The following is an 8586-nucleotide window of genomic DNA, read 5'->3' as shown; positions in this document are numbered from 1 at the left end:
CACGTATAATGTCCCTATTCAATAGAAATCTCAATATGTCTGTATAATGGTCGATAAGACGGCAGTATTGCGGGACCCCTAAACTACTGGAGAGAAGTTCTAAACATTATAGGTATCACCAGAGGTATCAGTGGAAATGTAAGGCGTTGTACACATACTATCGGGGAGATTTTAAGAAAAAATACTGAAAAATAGCACATTCCGTGTGTCTATGTAACAAGGGCCAAATACACAAAAATCGTATATACAATCATAACAGTCTATTGATGGAGTCCTGAGAGGTCAGCTTTCCTGCCCACTGTACTGTATTCATCGCTGTGGCTTTCCTTCTTACAGCCCCTAACAGGACTCCTGCACCTCTCCAGGGATTTTTGCCCTCTTCTCATTTCTACTTCCATAAGGTCAATACCAACCGCTTAATATACTGCTATCTATGTCCACCACCATGGTACTTCCACACTGTTACATGCAGATCTTGGTGACCTCTCAGGGCTCCAGCAATAGACTTATGATTGTATATACGGTTTTTGTCTTACGATTTTCTCTGTGATCTCCGTGTATTTGGCCCTTGTTACACAGACACACGGAATGTGCTATTTTTCAGTATTTTTTCGTAAAATCTCCCCGATAGTATGTGTACAACGCCTTACATTTCCACTGATACCTCTGGTGATACCTATAATGTTTAGAACTTCTCTCCAGTAGTTTAGGGGTCCCGCAATACTGCCGTATTATCGACTATTATACAGACATGTTGAGATTTCTATTGAATAGGGACATTATACGTGTACATATATGTGTGTTTTATGTTTTTATTATGTTTCTTTATGTTATATTGACACCATGTATATTCTTTTTGTTTCAGTAAGGTTTGAAAAAGACCCAGAGGGTCGAAACGTTACCTTACAACACTGCGGTGAATTTTTCTATATATTTTGTAGGTGTTTTTCAAAATAAAAAAAAAAAACACTTGTTTTTCTAAAAATTCTGAAGATACTTTTTTGAGTGCGACTGTTTATGCTTGGGACTCTAAGCCATGCAACATAGCAGTAATGTCCAAAAATGGACACCCATTGGGGTCTGTCGGGATGAATGACTATAAACGCTCAGCTGTATGAATGGGCCCTCCAGATAATGTGATTAGGAAGCTTCACAGCACCTAGTAAGGTTAGCTGATCACAATCAGCCAAGGATACCTGTAATTAATCTATTAACCTCCATATGACTGCCAAAGAAGAGTTCTGACCTCACAAATACTGCACCAGGCTGTCTGACCCCAGAGAAGAGCAAACACTGGGCCATGGGGGTCTATTTAGGTCACTGTATGGAGTTATCAGCACATAACAAGATTTTCCATGTCTGGTCCCAGCCAGCACTTGGTGGCAGGGGGTCTTTATTAACCTGATGGCAGGAATGATATAGAACATTGTCTAGGACTATAGGTTATGGGAGGGGTGACAAAGTTTGAGGGAAGCTCGCCTAGCAGAGCACAAGAGTGATTTCCATTGACTCCCAGTGTGTAACAGCAAAGAATCATCTCCTATCTATCATATAAAAAGAGGCAGCACCCCAATATAGATGTAAAAAAAGGATTCAACCCTGGTGGCAACGCTTCGGTTCACAGAATGTTTTTCAAGCCCTCTTTATATTGGACGTTTTTTGGGCAGCTTGGCACCCACTATATATAATTAATAACCTAGTTAACAAGGCTGAAGAATGACAATTGTCCATCCAGTTCAGCCTTATATTCTGTCAGAATAAAATAATAAATCCCCAGATCTGCTAATTGTGGTGCTGTTCCATTAGTTTTTGCATATGTATCTATCTAATGAAAGAAGATTTGGCAGCACTACAAACAAAAAAAACGGGTGCAATAAAACCTGTAAATGTGATGTCCAAACCTCCAAAGTAGATAATCAGTAAAAATTGATTTTTGGAGTGCTGCCTGTTTTTTTTTCTCCGATTATCTATCCATCTATCTATTTATTATTTATCTATCTCTTATCTATCTATTATATATCAATTATCTATCATCTATCTATTATTATCCATCTATCATCTATCTATCTTCTATCTATTATTATCCATCTATCTATTATGTATCTATCATCTATAAATGTATATATCTTTCATTTATCTATTGATTATCTATCAAGAAAATCAGAAAAGAAACAGACGGCACTCCAAAAATTAAAGTGAAAAAACTGGCTTTACTGATCCATTAGCAGCAACGTTTCTGCAGAATTCTCTGCCTTTCTCAAGCCAGAATTCTGCCAAAACATTGCTGTTAATGGATCAGTAAAGCCACAGTTTTTCACTTTAATTTTTGTAGTGCCATCTGTTTCTTTTCTGATTTTCTGTTTTAGAGGTTTTGGACGTTACCATAACAGGTTTTAATGCACCCGGTTTCTTTTGGTAGTGCTGCCAAATTTTCTTCAATTTATCTATCTATCATGTAACTATCTATCTATCTATCTATCTATCTATCTATCTATCTATCTATCTATCTATCTATTATATATCAATCATGTATCTATCTGTTATCTACGTATCTATCTATCCCCTATCTATCTGTCTCCAGTCCAATATCTTATATAAATTCCAAAATCGAGGCTGGCAAAAGTGACCACCATGCACAGCCATGTGTGAAAGACTCAGTTATTTTAGATCAGAAATCTTGTGGCACATGATGGGTGAATAAACATCCACTTTTTTTCACAAGTAACTTTTGGAGCGCTGCTATATCTATCAACAGGAATAACGAAGCAGCACCAGCTTCAGAGTAAAGGCGAGGTGCCAGCTCACTGGTTGTAGCCAAACCAAATTATAGAGCAACATTTCTACTGCACAAAGTCTGTGGAGCTGAAACGTTGCTTGTTGTACATACGGCTTAATAAAAGTTTAACAATAATGTGGATTCCAGCTCAACATTTATGTTCACCCCCACCAGAGTTCGGACAATGGCTCTACAGCAGTCCAAATGAGCGATAAGAGAAGAAATAGTCCAGCTTCACAAATAGATTTTCTTTATTTAAATTAAATTCGTACAAAGGACATGAAAAGTCACGATGATAGGTGCTATAGCGTTAGTGTAATGCTCGCATCAACGCGTTTCAAGTGAACACTCATCCTTAATCATCAATACAAAAGTAAAACTTCCATTGGACTTCTGATAGTTTCCCATTATTGAGTGCCGCCAGCTTTTTTTTATTTTTATATCCATCCATCCAATAATCCATCTACACATCCATTAATCCATACATCCAATAATCCATCCACCCACGCACCCATCCAATAATGCATCCCCACATCCATTAATCCATACACCCACCCATCCAGTAATCCACCCATCCATCCAATAATCCACCCATCCATTCACCCATCCATCCAATAATCCACCCACCCATTCACCTCATCCAATAAGCCACCCATACATTCACCCATCCATTCACTCATCCATACATCCATCCAATAATCAACCCAATAATCCATCCATCCAATAATCTACCCATCCATCCAATAATCCATCCATCCAGCTCCCTTTATTAGTCTGCCCTGTCCTGACATTAGCAAACCTATGTGACTCTTTGGGCATAGATGGCAGCTCTCTGGGTGATTACTGGCAGTAAATGGGTTTATTACAGATAATGTTTGGGGCTGAAATTTGTAAAGTCCTGATCTGCTGAATATTCATTTTCTTCATTGTAGGGACATCAATATACCAGACAGACAGCTTATACTGGGTGTTTGCAGATATAACCTGTTGACTACAGGTATGGGGGGCATAAAACAATGGGGGCGTGACCTCTAGATGAATACACTAGAAGACCACAAACACTGCTTTCCAATCAGTTTGCTCCTTTTTTCCCATCTTCATGGTCTTTGGAAGGGGAATTATTTATTTTTTAAGAGGGCCAATCACCTAGAAGGGCAAGCTCTATAGGAGGGTCTTCAGTAATGTAAATAGCCCCTTTCTTACTGAATTAGATTATTGCTAGGACAGCATTCCTTTCAAGCAAAGTTGTCTCCACTTTGAAGCTTCTGGAAAAGGAGTCTTACAGCTATCCCAGCAATACCAAGAACTTTATGGAACTTTTCTCTGATTTTTAGGTGAACATCTGTCACCTCATCCACTCCAGAGATCAATCAGGACTTTCTGTATGGGAATATACCTGATTCTAGGCTCTTCAGGATCAACCCAATATCCTATTTAATTCTATCGATCTGAGCACAGCGTTGGGTATTTCAGATTTTCAGATGGAATCCATAATGAATCAGCAGCATGCCTTTAATTTTTATACAAACGGCTCTGGCCTTATGCAAGAAGAATGGACATTTAGTGCTGGCCTAACTTATCAGCAGAATTACTGCCACATGCCAATGAAATCAGAGTCTGGAGACCTTGGAGTACAACCTGTACTCCAATGGAATACACTGCCACAATTGGATCATGCCACCGAGACGCTCGGCTTCCCTGTTGGAGGACAGCAAAATTATTGTGAAGAGCAGATGCCAATCTTTGTGGACAACAGTAACCAGAAGACTGATGAAGAGGAGGAATCGGTAATGACAGTAAGTGCAGCCCCCCAATCTTCCTTCCACTTTCTATTACAGCTAGGCATGGGGTGCTGCTGCCTACTGGCAAATTACCCCAATTGGTGGCAATACAGCAGCTACCAACAAGGTCACTGATTATAGCAAGTTCCTAACCCCAGGCCAGTTTGCATACAAACAAAGCCTCAGTGCAGCCTTAGATAGCGATCTGTCCCACATGGAGATCAACCCATGTAGCAGTGCCAAGTGTAATTAATCTAGAACTTTGTATGATATTATGGGAACTATTAAGCATCTTTTAAGCTTGTACTGTGTAGTTTTAGACATATAATATTGAGGAACCCCAAGAGATAATTAGTTCCTGTAGTCACAATATGTATTGACCTTTTTGTTTTGTCATATTGAGGTGACCCTATGCAGTCCTGAAGTCTTGGTCTTGTTATTTTGAGGCTATTCTATAATCCTATATACTACTGAATGCTTGGTTTTGTTGTATTGAGGAGACCTAATTCTTAAATAATTCCATCTTGCTTTCAGCTCTTGGTCTTACTGTATTGAGTAGACTTCACCTTGTATCATGGCCCTCTGTCATCCTGTTAGCTTAACCCCACCTTCCACTTAACCTTTGATCTGCATTGTGACCAGGGGTTAAGTAAAAGGTGAAGTTACCGCTGTCTGAACTCATGAACTTGTTCTCTGAATGACATGTACTGTTAATACTGGTTGAATCCAACCTTGTGCTCATGAATTCGTCCAATCTAAGAACTTGATCTTGTAGGTTTGTGGCCTCTAATTTCTGTTACCCCCCTGCAGTTGTAAAACTACAGCTCCATTTGCTATAGCTTTGAATTAGCTGGAGAGTTGCAGGTTGGAGACCACTGTTCCAGACCATGTTTAATCTTGGAGCACACAAGCATTAGTCTTTGTACTAAAAATGTCTGAATAATGAATGGACAAAACTGTCAACCTAGCAATCCCTGTCTTGTTCTCCTCTGCAAATTGGTGAACATGTCATATATCTATTAATTTGTCCTAATATCTTTTGTTCTAGCCACAGCAGGAGGAAGGTTCAACATCTTCTGAAATGGAGGCGTTTACGAAGAAACTTAAGTCTAAGCGTGTAAGCCTTGGATACACTCAAGCCGATCTCGGCTATGCCCTAGGAGTGCAGTACGGTAAGGTCTCGTGTAGAGCTTTGTAATGGACAACTGTTTGGAGATTATTTCTTAGAATTTTGAGCATCTGAAATTTTTTATCTTTCGTTTTCCAGGCAAGTCATTTAGCCAGACGACTATCTGCCGCTTTGAGTCGCTACAACTCAGCTTTAAGAATATGTGCAAGCTGAAGCCAATACTAACAGAATGGTTAGATGGCTTGGATAAAAAAGCCAGTCCGGAGGAGGTGAGTTGAAATCATGAAAGTAGAGATTCTATGTGGCAGTCATTGACTTTAAGCAATCTTTCATGATGAGAACCTCTTTCTGTTTATCTATGGAAGAATCTCTTGAAGCTACTATGGGGCTCATGATTAATTTGACACTATTTTCCCTTCCAATGGATGATCTGAACCTATTTAGGGCTCATTTAAAGTAGATAAATCACAATTTAGTGCGAATGGAGGAGTGAAAGCCATCATTAGGGTTGCAAGAAATTGAAGGGAGGGTCATAGAACAACGAGGCCTCCCACACCAACATTGTGGGTGGCATGAACAGGCACCAGAAAGGGGCTCTCAGATTAATAGGGAATTAAGGGTAAGGGTTCTAAGTTTAGTCGAAATGTACTAAAAAACAAATTCTGTCTTTTTTTTTTTTTCACCAAAAAGCTTAACAAGGAACGTCCTCAAGCTCCAAAGAGGAAACATCGCACAAGTATCGAGAATAATGTTAAACAGAGACTGGAGAATTATTTTCTTAACTGCACCAAGCCGGGAGCACAGGAGATCTCCCAGATTGCCCGAGAGCTTGGAATGGATAAAACCGTAAGTGGTCTGCATAGATAGTCTTTGCTGTTACACATGGATTGGGAGTTAATGGAAATTGTCCACTCTTGTGACAGTCATTGCTCTGCTTTTTTATTTTGATATTTTCTGATTGTTGGGCTACAACCAGTGAGCTGGCACCTATCTCTAATTTTGGAGCTGGTGCTGCGTCACTCCTTCCAAATACGGTAGATAAATAAATATTAATAAAAAAGGCAGCACACAAGATTAGGATGATCAAAAGTGCAATACTTTGGCAATTGGCCCCTGTCCTGCAGTGAAACAGCGCCCTGCACATAGGGGCTGATGGAAAATGTATTGCACTTCTCATCCTCCTAATCTTGTGTGCTGCCTCTTTCTTTTTATATGGTGTGGTTGTTGGGCTGTAATGGCTGGTACCATTTTTTTTATTCAAATTTGAGGCTTGTGCTCCTTTTAATTTTCCTAGATAGATAGATTTTAGCTGTAACCCTTTCCCATTTTTCATGTGTTTCATCTATTCCAGGTTGTCCGGGTGTGGTTTTGTAACCGCCGACAGAAAGGAAAGCGTCAGGTGAACCCGTACCAGAGGGAGAACATTGGTGGACACCCCGAAGTTATCCAATCCCTGTCACCTGTAGAGCACTTTTCCCTGCCGCAGTTAGCTACCGCTCAAGGCTTCCCTACGGCCCAAATCCACTATAACCACCCAGTTTATATGCCTGGCTTCCATACAAACGAGATGTACCCGCAAAATATGCCTCATGGCATGCCCATGGCCAACTATACTAATTAGATCTCTGCCCTATGTGGTCATGACATGCAAAATGTTTATGTATGCAGAGTATAATCCTTTTGTCTGGGGTGGGTGGGGCGTGGGCAGGACATTTAGAATTACTTTTACTTACTTTTTGTTTCACTTTTTATGTTTTTCCATGTAGTGTTGTAACTTACACAGTAAGAAATCTCATTAATCCTCCAGCTCAGAATTGATTAATTTCTGGTTTAAAGGTGACTACCTTTACCTCCAGCTGCCTGGCATTGATAGAGAATTTTAACTTTACCTTCTGTTACCTTGTTTTGCTAAACTCCATTTAACCTGTCTTAGGGTGCTTACCTACTGCATTTTGGCACCTGTTCAGTGGCTTTCATAAAGGCTTAAGTCCGAACCCCCATCAAAATGGGATTTGGGTGTATGCGTCAGTGAGGGCATACACTATAATGGTGCCGACAGAGGGAACATGCGCTCTGCCATGCTTCATTTTCGGGCATGTACACCTACTGGAGATAGACACCCAAATGTCTGAGTGTCTGCCTCCAGTAGGCTTACATGCTCAAAAATGATGCACGGCAGAGCGCATGTTCCGTCTGTCGGCACCATTATAGTCTATGGCACCTTCGGCACATATACATTCCCAAAGTTCTGGGGTTTGGACATAAGCCCCAATGTGAGCCACTGAACGGATGCCTAAACGCAATGTGAAAGCACCCTTAGTATTAACCATACAATGACCAGCTTTACTTACAGCTGTTTGGTATTGGTAGTTAATCACTTTAGAGGGCTATAATCTCCTCTGATAACCTTTTCCAAAAAATAACAATAACTCACCACTTCATCAGCCAAAGCTTGACTTAACCTTGCAATGCCCAGCTTTACTTTTAGTTGCCTGGTATTGGTAAACTCCACTCAACCAGCCAAACCTTGGTGTAACTATACAATACCCAGCTCTACCTTCAGTTGCCTGACATTAAGAACTTCGGTAACAGTCATGGCATGGCTCAGTTGTGCAAAACCTCCATTTCATTCAGGTGTCCTCCTCTTTCACCAGTCAAGGTGTAGCTTAGTCATGCAATACCAACTTTCCTTTCAGCTGCCTGGCGTTAGTGAATTATCCACTTCACTGACCAAGGCTTTGGTTAGTTGAACAATTCCCAGCTTTACCCACAGCTGCCCGGCATTGTTTCCACAGTCAAGGCTTGGCTATACCCTACCTATCTGCCCCATCTTTGTCTTAGTGAATTGTTTGTCCTTTAGAGAAGACTTAATTATTTGACCTGAATTACAAATTAGACAT

At 40.4% G+C, this 8586-nt stretch overlaps 1 protein-coding gene across 1 annotated transcript; it reads left to right on the top strand.

Moving 5' to 3' along the window:
• Positions 1-3369: 3369 nt before the first annotated feature.
• LOC138667263 (POU domain, class 5, transcription factor 1.2-like) lies at positions 3370-7350 on the top strand. The gene is made up of 5 exons (XM_069755522.1): positions 3370-4572; positions 5606-5729; positions 5825-5955; positions 6377-6532; positions 7038-7350. Exons 1-5 carry the CDS (start codon positions 4258-4260, stop codon positions 7305-7307), a joined length of 996 nt encoding a protein of 331 aa, XP_069611623.1. The 5' UTR covers positions 3370-4257; the 3' UTR covers positions 7308-7350.
• Positions 7351-8586: the final 1236 nt, after the last annotated feature.

This window comes from Ranitomeya imitator, chromosome 2 (genome assembly GCF_032444005.1).
Source record: "Ranitomeya imitator isolate aRanImi1 chromosome 2, aRanImi1.pri, whole genome shotgun sequence".
NCBI classification, from domain to species: domain Eukaryota; kingdom Metazoa; phylum Chordata; class Amphibia; order Anura; family Dendrobatidae; genus Ranitomeya; species Ranitomeya imitator.
Note: the sequence above shows the minus strand (reverse complement) of the source record. Positions and strands in the feature narration are given on the sequence as shown.

Excerpts from the sequence above, each read along its gene's own strand:
- LOC138667263 (XM_069755522.1), top strand. The coding sequence starts at position 4,258 with ATGGAATCCATAATGAATCAGCAGCATGCCTTTAATTTTTATACAAAC. Across the intron at positions 5,956-6,376 it reads AAAAAGCCAGTCCGGAGGAG|CTTAACAAGGAACGTCCTCA; the intron begins GTGAGTTGAAAT and ends TTCACCAAAAAG. Across the intron at positions 6,533-7,037 it reads AGCTTGGAATGGATAAAACC|GTTGTCCGGGTGTGGTTTTG; the intron begins GTAAGTGGTCTG and ends CATCTATTCCAG.